The sequence below is a fragment of the Phocoena phocoena genome, chromosome 15, assembly GCF_963924675.1.
Source record: "Phocoena phocoena chromosome 15, mPhoPho1.1, whole genome shotgun sequence".
Classification (NCBI taxonomy): domain Eukaryota; kingdom Metazoa; phylum Chordata; class Mammalia; order Artiodactyla; family Phocoenidae; genus Phocoena; species Phocoena phocoena.
Window position 1 is genome coordinate 61,758,510 of NC_089233.1, and position 22,144 is coordinate 61,780,653.

The following is a 22,144-nucleotide window of genomic DNA, read 5'->3' on the forward strand; positions in this document are numbered from 1 at the left end:
TGTGGCGTGAGGACTTCTTAGTTGCAGCATGCAAACTGTTAGTTGCGTCAAGCATGCGGGATCTAGTTTCCCAACTGGGTATCGAATCCGGGCTCCCTGCATTGGGAGCACAGAGTCGTACCCACTGGACCACCAGGGAAATTCCTCCCTTTCCATATTTGCAACTCATTTCTCCAGCAGTAAGAAATCCAACTCCTATTTTTCCTGTTATCTCTATATATCTAGTGTATCGCTTAATATATTTACTTGTTTAATTTTCCCACTCTCTTATATAACTAATCTCTCCCGTCAGTGTTGCTGCCTTTCCCTCATGAAGATGCCCTCTTGACGCCTCTTGAATTCCAACACCCTCTGCTAGGTTGGCCCCCATGGATGATGGCCTCGCCTGCTCAGACTCTGATCCCCTGCACCAGGCTGCTGTCTCATATAAGCGCCGTCCTCACCCAACTTGGGCTTTGATACTCTGCCCCTTGTCATTCCTTGTTTGGGAATTTCACCCTTTTTTAGCTCTCATTCCCACACCATGCTGCCCTCAAATGTGAATACCTTCTGTTCCCCACTCAGGCTCTAACATCCTACTCTTGGCCACTGGGGCTCCTTTCCCCACATTTCTCGTACACACACCTAATGGGAGGAAGAAAATAACAGCCCTTCCCCTTTTATTTTTAAATTGAAGTATAGTCATTTTGGTTTCCATTTGTAGATTTTTAAAAAAATATACCCTGGATACACGTCCTTTGTCAGATATATGTATTGCAGATATTTTTACCAATCTGTAGGCTGCCTTTTCAATTTTTTTTTTTTTAAGATCTTTCTTTTTTTTTGACCGTGCCACGTGGCTTTCGGGATCTTAGTTCCCCTACCAGGGATCAAACGCAGGGCCACAGCAGTGAAAGCACCAAGTCCTAACCACTGGACTGCCAGGGAAGTCCCCGCCTTTTCATTTTTATTAAGCTGTCTTTAATTAGAAATTTTCAATTTTGAGAAAGTCCATTTAAAAAATTTAATGAAAGTATATAGTTAGTGTTTTTAGAAATCTTTCCTTTCCAATGAATATTTTATTACATTTTCTTCTATAGAAGCTGTATATATTTGGCTGTTACGTTTAGGTTTGGCTCCCTACTTTATCTACTTTGTATCTAGTTATTTGCTCAGATCTAGAATAAACATTTAATACTTTAAGAATTGCCAACCTATTCTCCTATGAAAAAATCTAACTAGAGCTCAATATTTGTTTATAATTCATTTATTTCTTTAGCGCAAGTGTACATAGTTAAAATACTGTGTTTAAGAATTGCTACTTGAGGGACTTCCCTGGTGGTCCAGTGGCTAAGACTCCGTGCTCTCAATGCAGGGGACCTGGGTTCGATCCCTGGTCAGGAAACTAGATCCTGCATCATGCTGCAACTAAGAGTTCGCATGCCACAACTAAGACCCAGTGCAGCCAAATAAATAAATAAATATTTTAAAAAGGAAAAAAAAAATGGAGTTACTACTTGGGTTAAATCCACCCCTGCTCCCCTTTCAGTGTGGTTGTGTTATTTGAATACATAAAGCAAAAAAATTTTTAAAGTATCACAGTATATTTTCTCTTTTCAAGGCTGTGGGAAAACAGGCATGTCATACCTTGCTGTTAGGAACACAAATCAGAACAACTTTTTTTTTGAGGGGAATTTGGCTGTTAACAAAATTACATTTACATCTACCTTTTGACCCATCATTTTCCACTTTAAGAATTTATTCTGAAGATACACCTTCAGTAATATAAAAGCACAGATTCACAAGGTTATTCAAGGCAGTGGCATTTCTTTTTGTAAAATATCAAAAAGACATCTAAAAAAAAAAAAAAAAAGACATCTAAATGCCGGCATGTGGGGAAGTAATTGCATAAACAAAGTTTGGAACATCTGCATCGTGGAGTATTATGCAGCTGAGAAGAGAATGAGGAAGAATATCTATAAAATGAAAGAGTCATTTTCAGGATACTTTTTTTTTTTTTGGCTGCGCCTCACGGCATGTGGGATCTTAGTTCTACCTGAGATCGAAACCACGCCCCCTGCATTGGAAGCGTGGAGCCTTAACCGCTAGACTGCCAGGGAAGTCCCAGGATACATTGTTAATTGAAAAAAGTATTTTGCACTTTGCTGTATATAGCGTGCCATTTTTTTGTCTAAGGATGAAGGGGAAATTAGGTGTATATATTATCATTTGTGTAAAAAGAAACACAAGAGAAACAAGCTGGAAACTAATGAGATTGGTTACCTAACCAGGGGATGGGTAGGAATGGATTGGAAAGCTGGGGAGTTGGGGGAGGAAGAAAGGGATAAAGGGGGGCAGTGTCGATTCTCTGAGTGTAACCCTTTAGATAATTGTGACTTTTATAACCATGTTATAGTTCACATTTACTTCAAAAGTAAAATGATAAAGATGAGGAATAAAAAACAACATGGATTACAAACAGAAAAGATGAAGCCTAATGCTGTTACTAGTTATAAAAGTCCTCTTGATATGGTCAGACACAATGGTTTTGTTCTTCTTTCTAAAGGTTGGTCCTGTTGCTGTCCTTATTCCGGTTCCCAGTATGGACTATTTATCGGGTGGGCAACCATCCTGGTTTGCCCAGGATTGAGGAATTTCCTGGGGTGCAGGACTTTCAGTGCTAAAATGAGGAGAGCCCCAGACACACCTGGGGCGAGTTGGTTACCCTGTCTGACATGCATATAGCTGTTTTCCTGGGAGTTCCTTTCATTCTCACCTTAGAATTCTCATCACCTTTCTCCTGTGTTATAGCCTCTCTTTCCTATACCTCGTGCAGGTGTTATTTTTGTTGTTTATTTATGTAACACATTCTCTAGTTGCTTCCTAAGAACAGGTGCATAGGAGGTAAATTATTTTGAGACCTTACATGTCTTTGTTCTGTGTTCCATACTGGATTATGGGTTTGACTCAGAATTCCAAAAGATGTTACTCTATTACATTCTCTAAAACTGCTCTTGAGATGTGTGATGCCATTCTGACTTCTTTGTCATGTAATGTGTTCTCTCTGATTAAAAGATTTTAGGATCTCTTTTTCAATCCTGTATTCTCAAATTTCATGGTGAGGTGTTGCAGAATGGGTCTTTTTTCATTCACTGTGCTGGGCATTTTGCCTTATTAAACCTGGAAACCCAGGTCTTTTAATTTTGGGAAAACTTCCTGTCTTTTTCAGTTTTCTCTTTCTGGAACTTTTGTTTGTTGTATTTGGGACTTTTCTTGATGCAGCAGCCTGTTCTCTTTTTCTTTCTTGTCACTTCTCTGAGAAATAGCCTATTGGTTGTTATTGATTTTTTGGGGGGGTATTATTTTTAATTACTAGCACGTTGCTCATGTTCTCTGATGTACCTTTATTTTTTAAAAATAGCATTTTGTACTTGTTTTTGGACTATCTCTTAGAGGACATTTGCTGTGAGATCTTCATTATTTCTGTTTCCTTTCAGTTCCTCCTTTGTTTATTTTGGTTGCTGTCCTTCATATAGCAGTAGTGCTTACTTATCTGCTGGTCGTTGATAGGTCATTTATGGTGAGAACTGACAGATTCTGTGCTTGTGGGCACTGCTTGTTGACTGTGGTAGAGTGAGGACCTGGATATTTTTTTGGAATCTCCAAATTATCTGTACTTTGAAGGTGTATTTTTTTAGGTTGGGCACTTTCTGCAGGAGGAGAGATCCTCCCGTCTCTTGCCAGGTAGCCGAGAGTAGGCTGGGGCTGTAGGGCTGCCACTATTTGGGGAGCTTTGGGAGCCATAGTTGGGGGAGAGAGCTAATGGTGTCACCGTTTTGTATATGGTCTTTGACTTAATGCTTCTGTTTATGGAGTGTGGCACCTCAGTCTCTCCCCACTCGAACCTGGTGTCTTCTATTCCAGAGCCTCTCTGGTTTAGTCCAGTCAGAATATAAATCTGTTTTCTTCTGGAGCTGGAGAAGGGTATTGCTTGACTGTTTGGGGACAGAGAGGAGATCTGAGGGGTCTGACTTCTTGTTCGGACTTCCAACCACTTCTATTTTCATTCCCATGCCTCACCTCTGTCTGCAGTGGTTCCTGGTACCCCTTAATCCCTGCCCCCTTGGGGGTTTTACAGTAGAACTGGCTTGCTCTTTGTGGCTTTTCCCTCTGCAGTCTTAGACTTTGGTTTTCTTTCCCCTGCTGAGTCATCACTGGTCTTCCTGTTATTCATCTTCTAGAATTTTATTGATAGTCCTCATCTACTGCTTTTTCTTCTCTCTTTCTCTTTGTGCATTTGTACTTTTTAAAATGCAGCCATTCTAAATGAGGCTTCAGGAGTTTGCAGAGAGCTGTGTGTGTTCATTTCACCATGTTTAAATGGAAGCTGCAGCCTTTGTGCAGAGAAAGTGAGAAATGCCTTTGACTTCCACACCAAACCCTACCCTTGTATATGCCATCCAGGCCTATGGCCCTTGTTCCTTCCCAGTAGCAACCAACTACTGTCATCAATTTAATGTGCATCCTTCTTACTCATATGTGTCCATGAAAAATGTATGGTTTGTTTATATAGATGTATTTTTTTATTCCTTTTACCTACCGTTTAATAGTGCATCATATCAATATATCTTTTTATTTATCCAGTCCCCTATTGTGTTACACTTAGGTTTTTCACAAGTTTTCCAGTTTTTCATTATTACAAACTATAATAGTAAAATTGCTGCAATAATCATCCTTTTACTTTTGTAGTCTTCATATACAAATGTGTGAAATTTTTCTAGGAGATACTTCCTTATCTTTTAATGGGTAAAATGGAGGTGATTTGGAGGTGCTGTGTGGGGCTCAAAAATATTTCATTACATTTTCTTTACATGTTACACCTGTGATGAGAAAAGTTGAATTATAAAACTTGCAAATCTTTTCAAAAATTTTATCAAGAAGCATGTGCTTTTTTAATGGTCCAGTAACCCCTTATTAACAATACAGAAATCTGAAATATTTTGAGAACTGACAAAATTTATTCCTAACTCACTTGGCAGTAAAACTTGACTTGCTTAAACTCATTTGGTGGCAAATCTCTGATCTAGACTGACAAGGACACTTTAAACCTATTTATTCCACCTGTTATGTACATATATGTTCATTCAAAAATTATTACTGTGTTTGATTATGGGTTGCTGGTGGTGTTAATATGATATATTGCCATTTGTAAAATTCAAGAAATCCTAAGTTCTAAAACTCATCTAGACCCAGGGGTTTCAGAGGAGGAATCATGGGCCTATGGTCACCATCAGCTAGAAACTTTGTTTGCAGATGTGGGTGGCACATCACAAAATGAGAATTTTTCTGGTTGATGGAATCTACTTTTTTGTCATTAATGAGATCTCAGACAATTTCTTGTCTTTAAACTGTATTCCAAGAATGTGTTCATGTTTTAAATAACAGGTCTTTTCTTTGACAGCTGTAATATTGAAATTGCTTCTGATAATGCAAATGGTTTCAAATTCAAAGAACTTTTTTTACATTAAGTATTTTTAAAAAGGATAAAGCCTTTTCTCAAGCATACACAGAGGTTGCTTTACAAGTTTTAATCTTTCTTTAGGATTCACATAACAAAGTTAAAACATGGTAACGGACCATTGTCTAAAAATGAATTTTAACTTTCGATCTATAAACTTTCTATACACTTTAATGGTTTTTATAAATTTTGATTAGATTCTTTCATGTTTTCAGAGCTGTCAAATTTAGTAAGCAAATTTTTATCCAGGTTTTTTGGGATGTAACTCACAGACCATATAGTTTGCCCATTTAAAGTGTACAATTCGGTGGCTTTTAGTATATTCATAAACGTATGCAACTATCACCATTATATAATTCTAGAACATTTTCATTACCCTTAAAAGAAACCCCATACCCTTTAGCAGTCATTTCCTATTCTCCCCTCCCCCAGCCCCTAGCAACTGCTAATCTACTCATTTCATTACTAGAGCTTTATTAAAAAATAAAATAAAATAAAGCAGAGCGTCTCATCTTGTTCTTCTTCAGGAGTGCCTTGGCTTATTTGTGGCCCATTGCTTGTCCCTGTACAGTCAAGTTCTACCAAAAAAAAAAAAAAATCTGGTTGAGTGTTTTATTGCAATTTCATTGAACCTACAAGTCAATTTGAGAAGAGTTGACATCTTTACAGTGTTGAGTCTTCCTAATCAAGAACATGGTGTAGCTCTCCATTTACTAAGTTTTAAACCTTTCTTGATAAAGTTTTGTTTTCTTCATAAAATGATTGTTTCTTTTTGAGCTTTATCTCAGAGTAACATATTCTTTGTTATAAATGACATTTTCTAATTGCTGGTATTATGCTGATGTTAGGATCGCTTGCGTTTTTAATGTGATTTTGAATCTTACAGCCTTGCTGAATTTCTTACTAGGTCGGAATCCCTTGCATCTTCAATATGGATAATTATACTTATCTGGAATAACGACACTCTGGTTTCTTCTAATTCCTTCTTGTTTCTTTTTCTTATGCATTGGTTAGGAACTCTAATATACTGTTGAATGGTCAGTACGTTCTTAGTTTTTAATAATACACATTAAACAACCCTCAGATCAGCCTTCTCTAAGAGAGTACAGATTTCTCGTTGAGGACAGGTTTGTCAGACCCATAAAGAAAGCAAAGGCATACCTGAAATTTGCTTATCGTTTTTTGGTTGTGAACCTAATCCTGGATGGTTTAAAACTTCATCGGTTTAAATTTTAGCGTTCCATTTTATTCATGTTTGGGGCTTCTTGTATTTACAGTGCATTTTCTTTTTTAAAACATTTGACTTGGGCTTCCCTGGTGGCACAGTGGTTGAGAGTCCGCCTGCCGATGCAGGGGACACGGGTTCGTGCCCCGGTCCGAGAAGATCCCACGTGCCACGGAGTGGCTGGGCCCGTGAGCCATGGCCTCTGAGCCTGCGCTTCCGGAGCCTGTGCTCCACAACGGGAGAGGCCACAACAGTGAGAGGCCTGCATACCACAAAAACAAACAAACAAACAAAAAAAAAATTTGACTTACGGGAAAATATTGTATCTGGGTTTATTTATCAATGCTGGTTGCTTTTTTCCCCATCACTAGCCTGTTTGCCAGTTGCCTTGCCAAACTAATATATTTTATGTATTTTTAAAACATTTATTTGTGTTAATAGGTGAACACGGGTAAAAATTATATGGCAGGTGTTCTTTGTACTATTTTTATTCTTACAGCTTTTCTTTAAATTTGAAATTATTTCCAAATAAAGGTGTTCAAAATGTATTTGTTTGTAAAGGTAATACATGCCCATTATCAAAATAAAAAATGATTCAGAATAGCTATAATAAAAAAAGACAAGTAACTCTCTTTTTTTTTTCTTTGTTTTGGGTTTTTTTGGCCATGCAGCTTTCAGGATCTTAGTTCCCCAACCAGGGATCGAATTTGTGACCCCTGCAGTGGAGTGCCGAGTCCTAACCACTGGACCGCCAGGGAATTCCCCCCCCTTTTTTTTTTTTTAACAAATAAAAACACGTGAACAAACAACTTCAAAAAAGGAAGATATGAAAATGTCCAGTAAGCACATAAAAATGCGCTCAATATCTTTAGTCATCAGGAAAATGAAAATTAAAGCCACAGTGAGGTACTCACTGCATTAGAATGGCTAAAATAAGACTGATACCACCAAATGTTGGTGAGGATGTGGAGCACCTGGAACTCTTATACAGTGTTGTTGGAAGTGTACATCTTTGGCTTTTTTTTTTTTTTTTAAATAAAGTTCAACATTCATCCATCCTATACCCCCACTGTTCTATTCTTAGATATTTACTCAGGAAAAATGAAAACATGTCAATAAAAGCTGTGTACAAGAATGTTCAGAGTAGCTTTGTTCATAATAGCCCAAATTTGGAAATACCCCAAATGCCTTCAACAGGAGAATAGATAAACAAATGGTTGCATACGAATGCTACTCTGTAATGACAAGTGATGATCTACCGATGTATGCAGCAGCATGGATGACTCTCACAGACATGAGACTGAGCAAAACACGCCAGACAAAAGAGAGTACCTACTGTATGACTGCATTTACATGTAGAACAAAAATAGGCAAAACTAATTTTTGGTGGTAGAAATTGGAACAACCATTGTCTCTGTGGGGTGGGAGGGGCAGTGTAGAGTGGGGATTGACTAGAAAGGGGCACAAGGGAACTTTTAGGAGTGTTGGGTGTGTTCTATATCTTGGTATGAATTTTTAGAAATAAATTTATTGGGCTTCCCTGGTGGCGCAGTGGTTAAGAATCCGCCTGCCAATGTAGGGGACATGGGTTCGAGCCCTCCTCCAGGAAGATCCCACATGCCGCGGAGCAGCTAAGCCTGTGTGCCACAAGTACTGAGCCTGCACTCTAGAGCCTGTGAGCCACAACTACTGAGCCCGCATGCCACAACTACTGAAGCCCACACACGTAGAGCCCATGCTCCGCAACGAGAAGCCACTGCAATGAGAAGCCCACACACACTGCAACAAAGAGTAGCCCCCACTCGCCGCAACTAGAGAAAGCCTGTGTGTAGCAGCAAAGACCCAATACAGCCAAAAATAAATAAAATTAAATTTAAAAATAAAATAAATTTATTTATTTTTGGCTGCATTGGGTCTTTGTCGTTGTGTGTGGGTTTTCTCTAGTTGCAGCGAGTGGGGGCTACTCTTTGTTGCAGTACACGGGCTTCTAATTGCGGTGGCTTCTCTTGTTGCGGAGCACGGGCTCAAGGTGCGTGGGCTTCAGTAGTTGTGGCTTGCAGGCTCTAGAGCGCAGGCTCAGTAGTTGTGGCTCATGGGCTTAGTTGCTCCACGGCACGTGGGATTGATCTTCCTGGACCAGGGCTCGAACCCGTGTCCCCTGAGTTGGCAGGCGGATTCTTAATCACTGCGCCACCAGGGAAGTCCCTTGATACACATTTGTCAAAACTAATCAGATAGTATACATTTCACTCTTTGTAAATTGTACCTCAATTTAAAAAAATAAGGGAAAGGACACAAAGGGTATACATTGATCCAAGGACAGTCTCCTGCATAAGCACAGTACAAGTTCATCCATGTTGTTGTGAGTAGCTGTAGTTCGTTTTTTTTATTATTGTATAATATCCATTTATTGAGTATTGATCAATAAATACATCAGTCAATCCATGTAGTGATTCTACTGATGGGCACTTCGTTTATAGCCGAAGTTACAAATGACGCTGTCACGAACATCTGAATGTGTATGTACGTGCATGTATTTCCCTAGGGAATCCAAACCTAGGACTGACATTGCTGGGTTATAGGATGTTTGTATCTTCAAGTGTAGCAGATAATGCCAAACCACATTCTTAAATGCCTGGATCCATTTTCAGTGTACCTGTTCCCTGTTCCACATCCTCATTAGCACTACTTGGTATTGTTAAACTTTAATTTTAGCCATTCTTGTGGATGTGATGTCATCTCATTGTGGTTTTAATTTGCATTGTTTTGTGTCTTCCTTACTTTATTGAGGTTAAATACCTTTCCGTGTGAATGTTGGCCATCTGGACATCCTCTTTGGTACAGTGCCTAATACAGGTCTGCCTATTTTTCTTACTGGTTGCCTTTTTCTCTTTTTTTTGCCGTGCTGCGTGGCATGCGGGATCTTAGTTCCTGGGCTAGGGATCAAACCCGTGCCCCCTTCAGTGGAAGCAGAGTCCTAACCACTGGACTGCCAGGGAAGTCCCTGGGTTGCCTTTTTCTTACTGATTTATGCAGTCTAGATACAAGTTCTGTATTGGTTATATGAATTGCAGATCTCATCTTCAACTCTGTAGGTAGCTTGCCCTTTTTACTCTATTAATGGTATCATTTGCTGAACAGAGGATATTAATTTTAATGTAGTTCAATCGATTGATTTTCTCCTTTTTAAGATAATGTCCTGGGTGAGTCTTACAAGTGTTGGGTTAAAAGGTATATACAGTTTTTAGAGTTTTGCTTACAGTTTACTTTACCACTGGCTGTGTATAAACCTTTTTATACCATTTTCACTCTCACCAACAGTGTATATGTGATTTTCCCACACTCTTGCCAGAACTGGAGTTTTGGGGTCAGTTTTGACAATGTAATAGACCTCTTTTCTTCATTAAATGAGTATTTTGTCTTAGTTTGCCTGTATGATTCAGGGAATAAATTTGTTGCATTGTTCCAAGAACATGGCAGTCAGTAAGCCTAATTACAAGATTAATACTAAAAATATTCTTTAGGTTTTGATCCTGTGAGGAGCATTTATGGTTGGTAGGGAAAAGAGAGAAAGATACAAAAAACCATTTTCTTTTTTATTAACTTAAGTCAGCTTGATGTTGGCCTAAATTAATGCAAATAAACTGATGAAGACTTAAGACAGTAGTCAGTCCCCCGTTGTCTGTGGGGGAATATGTTCCAGGACCCCAAGTGGATGCCTGAAACTGTGGATAGTACCTAACTCTCTATATACTATGTTTTTACCTACACATACGTACCTATGATAAAGTTTAATTTATATATTAGGTACACTAAGAAAGTATAAATCAGGCAGAGCGAGAAGTGCCAGCACCACTACGCTTGCCTTTGGGGCCATTATTAAGTAAAGTGAAGAGTTTCTTGAACACAAGTGCTGTGATACCATGACAGTCGATCTGATAACTGAGATGGCCACTCAGTGACTAATGGGTGGGCTACGCTGGACAAATGACCCACGTCCCGGGTAGGTCGGAGCTGGACAGTGTGAGATTTTAGCACACTACTCAGAGCAGCATGCAATTTGAAACCAATGGGTTGTTTATTTCTGCTACTTTCCATTTAATATTTTTCAACCATGGTTGATTGTGGAAAGTGAAAAAAACCCCTCAGATAAGGGGAGGCTACTATATAGTGGATCAAGGAATCCATGGAATTGATGAGTTAGAATTTTGTGGATTTTCCTTGTAAGTTTCTGGCATATTTTTAAGTGATAGAATCATGATTTTACCTACTCTTTTTCACACACTTTTACTCAAAGAAGACATCCCTACCCCAATCTATATCTGCTCCTCCTCTCTCCATCCCCAGTATTCATTCATACTCCTTCCTGGTTTCAAGGTAGCTCCTGAGTTTTCCTTGGGGATGGGTAGAGTTTCATTTTGAGACTCCACGACAGAGACTGTTAGAAGTATCTGTTAGGAGGTGAAATTTGGAGTGGCACTCTCCTCTACACTCTAGCCTTGTTCCCACTCTCTTACTTTAGTTTAGATTTTTATCCTTTTCAATAGATTTCTGTCATAATCTAACTCTTCTTCTGCCTCCAGACTTCCCATGGTTAACAGAATGAAATTCCTAAAACTCAGGTCATTCTCCTGATTCATATCCTTCAGACTAAAAAAATCACAGTCTTAATCCCTCAGCACAGTGCCATGGTTATCATCAGCCCTCTTGCTGTCTCTCTATCCTCACGTATCCAGTTTCCCACACACCTCCCGAAGTCTATGGTTTCTTTGAATTTGGAATGTTCTTCCACATTGGCTCATCACATTACCTAGGACTCCCTCTCCCTCCCCACTGGCAGCTCATCTCCCTATTAACTGACTTCTTTTAAAACTGAGCTCAAGCAACACATCTCCTTGGAAACCTTACCTCCCTGATCCTTATTCCCCTTCTGTACTTCCATGCCCTCTGCTCCAGCTCAGTGAGTTAGATGTTCCCTGTTCTGGGCTGCTACAGTTCTCTCTCTATCCTTCCATCACTGTGCTTTGTATTGTTATAGATTTGACTTTGTCCTCTACTCATTTGAGCTCCTTGAAGGCAGGGCCCTGATTCCCCTCCTTATTCCCACCCCACCCACCGCTTGGAACTAGCATGGTGTAGTTTATAGGAGGCACCCCATAAATGTTTAATGAATAATTAGATGCAAAATTATATCTAACTTTTTAATTTATTTTTGGCTGCATTGGGTCTTCATTGCTGCACATGGGCTTTCTCTAGTTGTGGCGAGCGGGGGCTACTCTTCGTTGTGGTGCGTGGGCTTCTCATTTTGTGGTGCCTTCTCTTGTTGTGGAGCACAGGCTCTAGGCACGTGGGCTCAGTAGTTGTGGCACACGGGCTCAGTCGCTCCACGGCATGTGGGGTCCTCCTGGACCAGGGATCAAACCCGTGTCCCCCGCATTGGCAGGTGGATTCTGAACCACTGCCCCACCAGGGAAGTCCCTCTAACTTTCTTAATGTACGTATGAGAAGAACTTTCTGAGAAAAAAGGTCAATTAGAAAGGGATAGGGGGCTTCCCTGGTGGCGCAGTGGTTGAGAGTCCGCCTGCCGATGCAGGGGATGCGGGTTCTTGCCCTGGTCCGGGAAGATCCCACATGCCGCGGAGCGGCTGGGCCCGTGAGTCATGGCCGCTGAGCCTGCGCGTCCGGAGCCTGTGCTCCGCAACGGGAAAGGCCACAACAGAGAGAGGCCCACGTACGGCAAAAAAAAAAAAAAAAAAAAGAAAGGGATAGGAATTTAATCAATATTCTAAATCCCTCTTCTCCAAAAGCAATACACATTTAGGAATGACTACTGTGCTTGTAGGATTTGTAGGGTTTTGCTCACCTGAGTTGTGCCTTGCTGTCACAGAAGGATGCCCTGCAGTGGTCTCGCAGTCCGGCTGCAGTGGAGGGAGAGGAGCCAGAGGACACAGCTGATGTGGAGAGCTGTGGGTCTAATGAAGCCAGCACTGTGAGTGGTGAAAATGATGGTAAGTGTCCTTGACAAGATGCGTGAAGAGCCACAAGCAGTTGCTAGGGTCTAACCTTTATTTCCCTCTCTTCCAGTTTCTCTCGATGAAACATCTTCTAATGCTTCCTGTTCTACCGAATCTCAGAGTCGGCCTCATTCCAATCCCAGGGACAGCTACAGAGCTTCCTCACAGGTGGGGGGAGAGTTGGTGACTAGGCTGGATGGAAAAGTGAGGCAGGCACAAGACAGGACTCTTCCTCCTGTAGTTAACTGAGCGTGTTGAAGAGTGGAGAAAATCACCTTGGTCTCCACCTGTTAGCACCATTTAAAAGCAGGCCATAGGAAAAGTGGGTAGTAGATCTGAGAGCAGAGCAGTTTGTTTTTTCTCTTTACCATGGATGGATAATTATTTTATGAAAGTATTTATGAAAAAACCTGGGAACATTCAGGGAGAAGTATAACAGAGTGGGGAGAACATGAGCTTGGGAGTCATCAGTTTGAATTGCAGCCCTGCCACTCACTATCTTTGGGCAAATTCCTTACCTGTAAAGTGGGGAGAGCAACACATTCTTTTCAGTGTGGGGTGATGCTTGGCACAGTGGCCGGCACCTGGCTCAGTAGAATGAGTCGTTGCTATTATTGGCATTACCTGCCCGTGCTGGTTGAACACTAACTCTGTTTTACAAGACAGCGAGGGAGACGTGGTCGAGAGGGACAGCTGTTGTGGCCTGCAGGTGACTCAGGCTCCTTTTGTATCCCCTCTGGGAAAATAGGCGAACAAGCAGAAGAAGAAGACCGGGGTGATGCTGCCTCGAGTTGTCCTGACTCCTCTGAAGGTAAACGGGGCCCACGTGGAACCTGCATCAGGTATGTGTGAACTCGTGGTTGTGATGCTTCTGCCTCGGGTCCTGGGGACCTGCCTCCCCCTGGCAGCAGCTCTTGGCCTAGGTAGTGCTGTGCCAGTAGAGTCAGGAGCCCTCCTCTGGCAGTCAGCACGCCGTGGCGGTGAGACCCGACCTAGCTTCCGGCATGGGCTCTGCTGGGCGCCCTTCCCCTGGCCTCACAGGGCAGTTGTGAGGGTCCTGTGAAGGCGTGTGCAGGTGCTTTGTAAAAGATACAGTGCAAACTAAGATGGCGGCTTGGCATTCTTACGTGATAATTTAAAGCCAGACCAGGAGGTGGTGATCTCTGACGGCCCAAGGCTGGGCCATGGAAGCACCAGTACTGCTGGCAGCATGTCAGGGAGAGCTGGGAGAAGTAAGCTTGTCCGAGAGCCGTGGGCGCGGCCTGTGATGCTTTTGACCGGTGGAATGCTGTGCCTTCAGGGTTCTCAGGCCGCCACGCCGATGGCGAGAGCGGCAGCCCGTCCAGCAGCAGCAGTGGCTCTCTGGCCCTGGGCAGCGCTGCTATTCGTGGCCAGGCCGAGGTCGCCCGGGACCCTGCCCCGCTCCTGAGAGGCTTCCGGAAGCCGGCCACAGGTAGGTGGCTTGGCACTCATTTCTCTGCCTGTAAGGGGGCCCCTGCAGGCCTAGAGAGAAGATGATGTCTTCTACTCCACTCCTTTACAGTTTATTTTTACTTCTCAGGTGGCCCTCTATTTTTGTTGGTTTTTACCTTGTATTTTGGTTATGTCACATACAGATTTTTCTCTGCTAGACTGAGAGAACTCCCTGTGGGCAGAGATGGTGCCACATTGCTCCTTGTATGTCCCTGTAAGGGCCTAGCCTGTGCCTGCCTTGATACTGCTTAGTGAGTGCTCAAGTGAGTGAAAATTGCTGAGTGTCTCAGTGAAGAATTCCAACATTTGTTTTCTTTCTTCGGTAGCATCCTGCCAAGTTTGTTCTCAACGTCTGCAGTCTCTGTCAGATGCCCTTTTGTATAAGCTAGTTAGCCTATGGGGCGGAAGCCTATGTTGAATATGGGCTATGCAGGCAAGTTCAGTACTGTGCACCTCCCACCCGCAGTAGGGCTATTTGCAAGGCCAGTATGCCACTTGCTATTTCCGGATTTATTTCTCAAAGCCCGCATGCTGGGTTTTTGTAGATGGGCCACTTGAAATCATTAAGACGACTAACCTTGGCTTCTGAAAATTAGAATAAACCGTCCCCCAAGTGGCAGCTAGGTTTGCTGTCTTGTAGCCTCTCCAGCTCATCAGCCTTGCCGAATCTTAAAGCCTCACAGGTCTCTGTTCCATTTGCTGAGGCTTTTGTGAGAGGTATTGACATTGCAGTGGGCTTTAAACAACCCTTAGCACCTTTCTGCCTGGAGGTCAGACCTCTCCAGCCCATTCACAGAAGACTTCTGCAGATTTTTCTGTAGGACGCTAACCAGATTCACTTTTATTTATTATTTTTTTTTTTTGCGGTACACGGGCCTCTCACTGTTCTGGCCTCTCCCGTTGCGGAGCACAGGCTCCGGACGCACAGGACAAGTGGCCGTGGCTCACGGGCCCAGCCGCTCCGCGGCATGTGGGATCTTCCCAGATCGGGGCACAAACCCGTGTCCCCTGCATCGGCAGGTGGACTCTCAACCACTGCGCCACCAGGGAAGCCCCAGATTCACTTTTAGACTTCCATCGTTTCTCCCATTGGCTTTGTGGAGCCTGTTCTCCAGCTTTGGAGGGAAGCTCAGAGCCTGCCCCTTGCCTGGTTTTCTGTGGGAAGAGTGTCCCTTCAGGCTGTGACACAGCATGCTACTGAGTCTTATCTGAGACGATGCAAGCCCAGGTGTTCTCTTAGGTTTGATGGTAGCTCATAGGTTAGGGTAGACTGGATGATTGAGCTCATTGTGTGCAGATAAGTTCTGGGTAGCTTGGGTGCTGCCACCAAAGTTTTCCCTCAGTTGACATTGCTTTTTTGGTTTAAGAAGCTGAAAATCTACATTTTGCTTCCTACTGCTTGAAAAATCACAGGTCAAATGAAGCGCAACAGAGGGGAAGAGATAGATTTTGAGACGCCTGGGTCCATTCTCGTCAACACCAACCTCCGGGCCCTCATCAACTCTCGGACCTTCCATGCCCTGCCGTCCCACTTCCAGCAGCAGCTCCTCTTCCTCCTGCCTGAAGTGGACAGACAGGTACATGTGGGCAGCTTCCTCTTTGCTTTCTCTGGGCTAGCTTCTGTTCTCTTTCTAAGTTTCTTTATTGTTTTTTTTTGCCTTGATCCTTCCAGGTGGGGACCGATGGCCTGTTGCGTCTCAGCAGCAGTGCACTGAACAACGAGTTTTTCACCCACGCGGCTCAGAGCTGGCGGGAACGCCTGGCTGATGGTGAGTAAGTGTTCTCGTCCCAGTGGCTTGAAAGGTGCCTGCCATGTGTGGTGTCACTTGTCTCCTGGTATTTAAAACCCCAAACCCAAATACGCATTTTTCAAGTTGTTTTTTTTTTTTTTTGCGGTACGCGGGCCTCTCACTGCTGTGGCCTCTCCCGCCGCGGAGCACAGGCTCCGGACATGCAGGCTCAGCGGCCATGGCTCACGGGCCCAGCCGCTCCGCGGCATGTGGGATCTTCCCGAACCGGGGCATGAACCTGTGTCCCCCGCATCGGCAGGTGGACTCTCAACCACTGCACCACCAGGGAAGCCCCTTTTTCTTTTTTTTCCAAGGGGTATTCTTTAGTATAAGGCAGGCTTTCCTCTAATAGACGTGGTGGATGTTAATATGCCCCGTAGCTCTAAAGAAGGTACAAGAGTATTTGGGCTTTCACTATTTTGTGTGTATATATTCATCTGCATTGCCTCTTCATCATTAAAACTATAAACTCCTATTCTTTCCAGTAAGCATGGCATTGACCTACTCGGTAAGTTCCACCAGGTGCTCTGTCTATTTAGATGTTACCACTTGGAGTGATTGTTAGCTTCTCGTAATTCAATTTTGTGGGGAAGCTACGTGGGAAGTGCACTGGGAGGTCCCCAAGACTCCCCTCCAGGTTCGATGATTTGCTAGGAGGACTCACAGGACTCAGCATGTAGTTGTACTCATGGCTGTAGTTTATTTTGGTGAAAGAATACAGAACAAAATTAGCAAAAAGGGAAAAGACGTCTGGGGTGTAGTCCAGGGAAACCAGGTGCACACTTCTGAGATCCTCTCCCGGTGGCGTCCCACAGGATGTGCTCAGTTCCCTCAGCAAGGAGTTGTGACCGCACGTAGTCACAAGTGTAGTCTGCCGGGAAGCTCGTCAAGGACTTGGTGCCTATGGTTTTTACTGGGAGCTGATCATGTAGGAAGCCTCTGTCTGACCCAAACCCAAATTCCGGATTCCCCAAAGGAAAGCAGGTGTTCACCGTAAACCATCTGGTTTGCTTCAGCTGTAGGCACAGTGAGCCATTCCCTGTCAGTTATGGGGTGGGGACCCTCCTGAAATCCAAGGTCCCAGATGTCAGCCAGGGGCCCACCTTGTCAGCAGGCCTGTCTGAGCCTGCTATGTTAACTTTTTTCTGCGCATGGAGTAAGAACAATTCTCTTGTTTGTTTTTGTTCTGATCAATGTGTTGTTTGCTGTTGAAGGACTGATTACCCGAGGGAAGGGTAAATTTCCCTCATAATAGGTGTGTTAGTTCTGTCCTGAATAAGCACCATGTGAGATCCTCTGGGGGAGACGGGAGCCAGCGCGAGGAAGATAGTGAGGGTTCAAAAAATGATTTCCAAGCTCACCAAAGTCACGTGTTATTTTGAAAACTCCTGACATGGTAGAACTGCAAGATTTGGCTTTTCCTAAGACAGACCTTAATATCCTTAATGCATCACTTGAAGAGTTTTGTTTCTCTCTAGGCGAATTCACTCATGAGATGCAAGTCAGGATACGACAGGAAATGGAGAAGGAAAAGAAGGTGGAACAATGGAAAGAAAAGTTCTTCGAAGACTACTATGGACAGAAGTAAGGCCCTTGGTGCTGTGAGTCCTAGTGTGGTTTGTGGGGGGGACAGAGGCAGGTGTTCTCAAAGCCATGCACACTGCTGTGTCACCCAGGAATGTGGAGATTACAGTGACTCTTATTTAGCTTAATGCCATTCATGGGGAAGCTAACATCGGTGTTTCTATGGTTAGTGTTACATACCATGCAGATTTGTTTTGTTCTGAGAGATCTAATATTTGGGTGTATATTATTCATAGTGGATGTGCCCTCTCTGCCCTGTAACTGATAATGTGAGTTTGGTTTGCAGGTTGGGTTTAAGCAAAGAAGAGTCATTGCAGCAGAATGTGGGCCAGGAGGAGGTTGAAATCAAGAGTGACTTGCGTGTCTCAGGAGAATCAACACGACCGCAGCGTGGCCCGGCCACCCGGCAGCGAGATGGGCATTTCAAGAAACGCTCTCGGCCAGATCTCCGAACCAGAGCCCGAAGGAATCTGTACAAAAAACAGGAGCCAGAACAAGCAGAGGTTGCTAAAGACACACAGTCTGTGGCACCAGACATGCCCCTGTACAAGGATGGGGAGGCTAAGACCGATGCAGCAGGGGTGGGCGGTCCCCACCTGCCTGGCACATCTTCCGCAGCACCCAACCCAGAGAGTTCCGAATTCCAGGTGGAAACTGTGGCTTCCCGGATCCAGCCCGATCCAGACGACCTGGCACATGTCTCCACGTCTCCAGACAGAATTCCCAGCTTGCCTCAGGAGACCGTGGATCAGGAACCCAAGGATCAGAAGAGGAAATCCTTTGAGCAGGCGGCCTCTGCATCCTTTCCCGAAAAGAAGCCCCGGCTTGAAGATCGTCAGTCCTTTCGTAACACAATTGAAAGTGTTCACGCCGAAAAGCCACAGCCCACCAAAGAGGAGCCCAAAGTCCCGCCCATCCGGGTAGGAGGCTGTTTGATCCTGGCTGCCCTGAGCCCAGGCCCCTTTGAGGGACGGGAGATTAGTGGGGCTCCTTTGCAGGGACAGAAGGCCCCCGGGCCCTTGTGTTAATTATGTGGGAGTGTAGAGCTCTCTGTACAGAGGCGTTCTTGAGACTGACTTGAGTATCGGGGGATAAGGTTCTTTTCTTCCTCACTTGGTTGTTCACTCTGTTGAAGTTATCTCTAGAGGTCATAATCCTTTGGGGTTTTTAAATCTTTTATTAGGTGGTGTTAGATTTTTTGTGTAGTGACTTACACAGTCCCACCAGAAATTAAATTTAGAAGTGTGGCATATAACAGCCCTTGAGCAGAATCTTCTCAGAATGGTGTGGTGTCTTGGACAGCCATTTTACCATGATTATTTCTTTTTTTTTTTTTTTTTTGCGGTACACGGGCCCCTCACCGTTGTGGCCTCTCCCGTTGCAGAGCGCAGGCTCAGCGGCCATGGCTCACGGGCCCAGCCGCTCCGCGGCATGTGGGATCTTCCCGAACCGGGGCACGAACCCCTGTCCCCTGCATCGGCAGGCGGACTCTCACCCACTGCGCCGCCAGGGCAGCCCGATTATTTCATTTTTAAGGAAGATGATTGGATTCTCTAGGCCACCAGGGTCGCGATTTAGCTTTACAGTTCCTAGGTCAGAGTGCTCAGTCAATTAAAACTGTTTTCTTATTTTTCTCTTGCAGATTCAACTTTCACGTATCAAACCACCCTGGGTGGTTAAAGGTCAGCCCACTTACCAGATATGCCCCCGCATCGTCCCCATCACGGAGTCCTCATGTCGGGGCTGGACTGGCACCAGGACCCTTGCAGACATTAAAGCCCGTGCTCTGCAGGTCCGAGGGGCGAGAGGCCACCACTGCCATCGAGAGGCGGCCACCACTGCCATCGGAGGGGGGGGTGGCCCGGGTGGAGGTGGCGGCGGGGCCACCGATGAGGGAGGTGGCAGAGGCATCGGCAGTGGTGATGGTGGTGAGGCCTGTGGCCACCCTGAGCCCAGGGGAGCCCCAGGTACCCCTGGAGAGTGTGCGTCAGATCTACAGCGAACACAACTACTGCCGCCTTGTCCTCTAAATGGGGAGCATGTCCATCCTGGAACTGCCGTGTCCAGAGCCAGGAGAGAGGACCTGGCTTCTCCCAGAAAGGAGAAGAGCTACCCACGACAGAGGGTTCCAGATGGCCTCAGAAGCGGGCTGGAAGATGCTTCCCGACTTCCCATTGCTCCCACTGGGGACCAGCCACGCCAGGCCTTACCCCCACTGCCCTCCAAAACCCCGGCACCTGAGCGATTAGTTGAGCAGCCTGCGTTGCATCTGGGAGGTAGAACTGAATGTGGGTCTGGTACCACTTCCTGGGAAAGGGGTAATGAGGAGCGAGGACCCACCATCCCCCTGGAGAGCAGTCCTGTTCAGGCTCTAGCGGGGGATGTTGGATTAGAAGAAGGAACCGGCCAGGCTCTAGACAGTGACAGTAATCCCACCGTGAAGGATCCTGTGAATGTGACCCCCAGTCCCATCCCTGAACCATCGTTGGCCGGTTCCCTGCAGGACAGACCATTTGATGATGAATCAGGACTTGGTGACTCGGGCCCACCCACGAGGGAAAGTGCTACTAGACGAGAAGACTTGAAAACCGAGGCTCCCGTCTCCGCTGGTGCTGCTCCTTGGTTGCCTGGCCTGTCAAATGACGAGGCAGCGGGACGGCCTGAACCCGACTCCAGAGAAGACGTCCCATCCGTTACGCCGCAGGTTGGAGAGGAGTGGGAGAAAGCTGCTCCCCTCATTCCAGCGTCACCTGGGGGGTTGACAGCTGAGGAGGGTCTGGATCCCCCCGACAGCTTGGCTTCACTCTGGACAGTGCCATCTCCAGGGTGTGCTGCCAGCACCGGCCACGACCGCAGGCAGCTGGAAGGTGGAAAGCTGAAAATCAGTGGGGACTCTGCAGTGCTGAGCCCTCAGAGCGAGTCCACAGACACAGCCTCTGACTTTGAAGGCCGCTTCTCTGAGGACAGCATTGAGGCCGAGCCTAGTGAAGCTGCGGTGCCGAAGAGGGCCTCAGCGGTGGAGCAGGGTGAGAAACACGTTTGGAACCGCTCCACCTCACTCTCCAAGGTGAACGGTGACCTGAGTCTGGTCACAAGGACAGACGGGATGGTTGCTCCACAGAGCTGGGTGTCTCGAGTGTGTGCGGTTCCCCAGAAGATCCCGGACTCCCTGTTACTGGCCAGTACCGAGTACCAGCCGAGGCCTGTGTCCCTGGGCAGGCTCGCGTACTCGGTGGAGGCTACTAACCCCCTCGTGATGCAGTTGCTGCAGGGCAGCTTGCCCCTAGAGAAGGTTCTTCGTCCAGCCCACGGTGGCAGCAAACCCGAATCCCCACGACTCCCACTGACAACAGAGCAGAGCCATGACGGCTCCCTGTATATCGGATCTTTGCAAGACCCTGCGGAAAGCAGTCGTGAGGTTGGCAGTAGCAGTCCCAGTTCTTTAAGAGCTTCGAAGGAGTCTCTTCTACCTGAGAGCCGTGAAGCAAGCGCCGGCCTTGCCAGGCTGGAGGCCGCCCAGGCTCCTGGAGCGCCCCCAAAGATTTCCAAGCACGCCCTGAGTTTAGGCTCCCTATATCCAGTGACAAATCCAGTGGCTGCCTCTGGGAAAGTAGAAGTGGATTCCAAAGAGCAGTTCTCTCCCTTTAGCTTTGAAGATCAGAAGGAAGCTGGTGACCTGTCCCAGTGCAGTAATTCAAGTGCTGCCCCAGGCACGAGTCCGGGAAATCTCACTACCTCGAGAGCCCCTTGTTTCTCATCTCCAATTGTGGTCTCCTCGGGTCCAGATCAGGCAGGTCAGGCCCTGGGTGATCAGAACAGTGCTGGAGGCCAAGGGAAGAAGCTCTTTGGCTCCAAAAACGAGGCTGCAGCCCTTCAGTGCCCCCGGCCTGTGGAGCCAATGCCTCTGCCTGCTGATGCCCCTCCCGATTTTCCCAGCAGGAAGTCGGGGCCAAGCAAAAACTCTGTGTCTGGTGGGGTACAGACGGCCAGGGAAGACTGGGCTCCAAAGCCACCGCCTGCCTCTGTTGGCAGCATCAAGAGCGAGAAGACTTTTGGTGGGGGGCCTCTCAAGGCGAATGCAGAGAACAGAAATGTAGCGGGGCCTAGTCCTCGGGAGCTGGTGGATCACTTGCAAGGGATCCCCTTTGTCCTTGATTTGCCCTTCTGGAAATTACCCCGAGAGCCTGGGAAAGGGCTCAGTCAGCCTCTAGAGCCTTCTTCCATCCCCTCCCAGCTCAACATCAAACAGGCATTTTATGGGAAGCTTTCCAAACTCCAGCTAAGTTCCACCAGCTTTAATTATTCCTCTGGCTCCCCCACCTTTGCCAAAGGCCTTGCCGGAAGTGTGGTACAGCTGAGCCACAAAGCAAACTTTGGTGCAAGCCACAGCGCATCACTTTCCTTGCAGATGTTCACCGACAGCAGCACGGTGGAAAGCATCTCACTCCAGTGTGCGTGCAGCCTGAAAGCCATGATCATGTGCCAGGGCTGTGGTGCGTTCTGTCACGATGACTGTATTGGACCCTCAAAGCTCTGTGTATTGTGCCTTGTGGTGAGATAA

At 45.7% G+C, this 22,144-nt stretch overlaps 1 protein-coding gene across 1 annotated transcript in view; it reads left to right on the forward strand.

Annotated features, from left to right (window-relative positions):
• Nucleotides 1–22,144, forward strand: part of ASXL1 (ASXL transcriptional regulator 1) — a 66,431-nt gene extending 44,287 nt beyond the window's left edge. Inside the window, exons 5-13 of the mRNA XM_065892788.1 lie at nucleotides 12,610–12,730; nucleotides 12,807–12,904; nucleotides 13,485–13,578; nucleotides 14,037–14,189; nucleotides 15,623–15,786; nucleotides 15,882–15,978; nucleotides 17,478–17,583; nucleotides 17,870–18,503; nucleotides 19,226–22,144. Coding sequence (XP_065748860.1) covers nucleotides 12,610–12,730; nucleotides 12,807–12,904; nucleotides 13,485–13,578; nucleotides 14,037–14,189; nucleotides 15,623–15,786; nucleotides 15,882–15,978; nucleotides 17,478–17,583; nucleotides 17,870–18,503; nucleotides 19,226–22,144 — 4,386 coding nt within the window. The remainder of the gene's footprint in view (nucleotides 1–12,609; nucleotides 12,731–12,806; nucleotides 12,905–13,484; nucleotides 13,579–14,036; nucleotides 14,190–15,622; nucleotides 15,787–15,881; nucleotides 15,979–17,477; nucleotides 17,584–17,869; nucleotides 18,504–19,225) is intronic.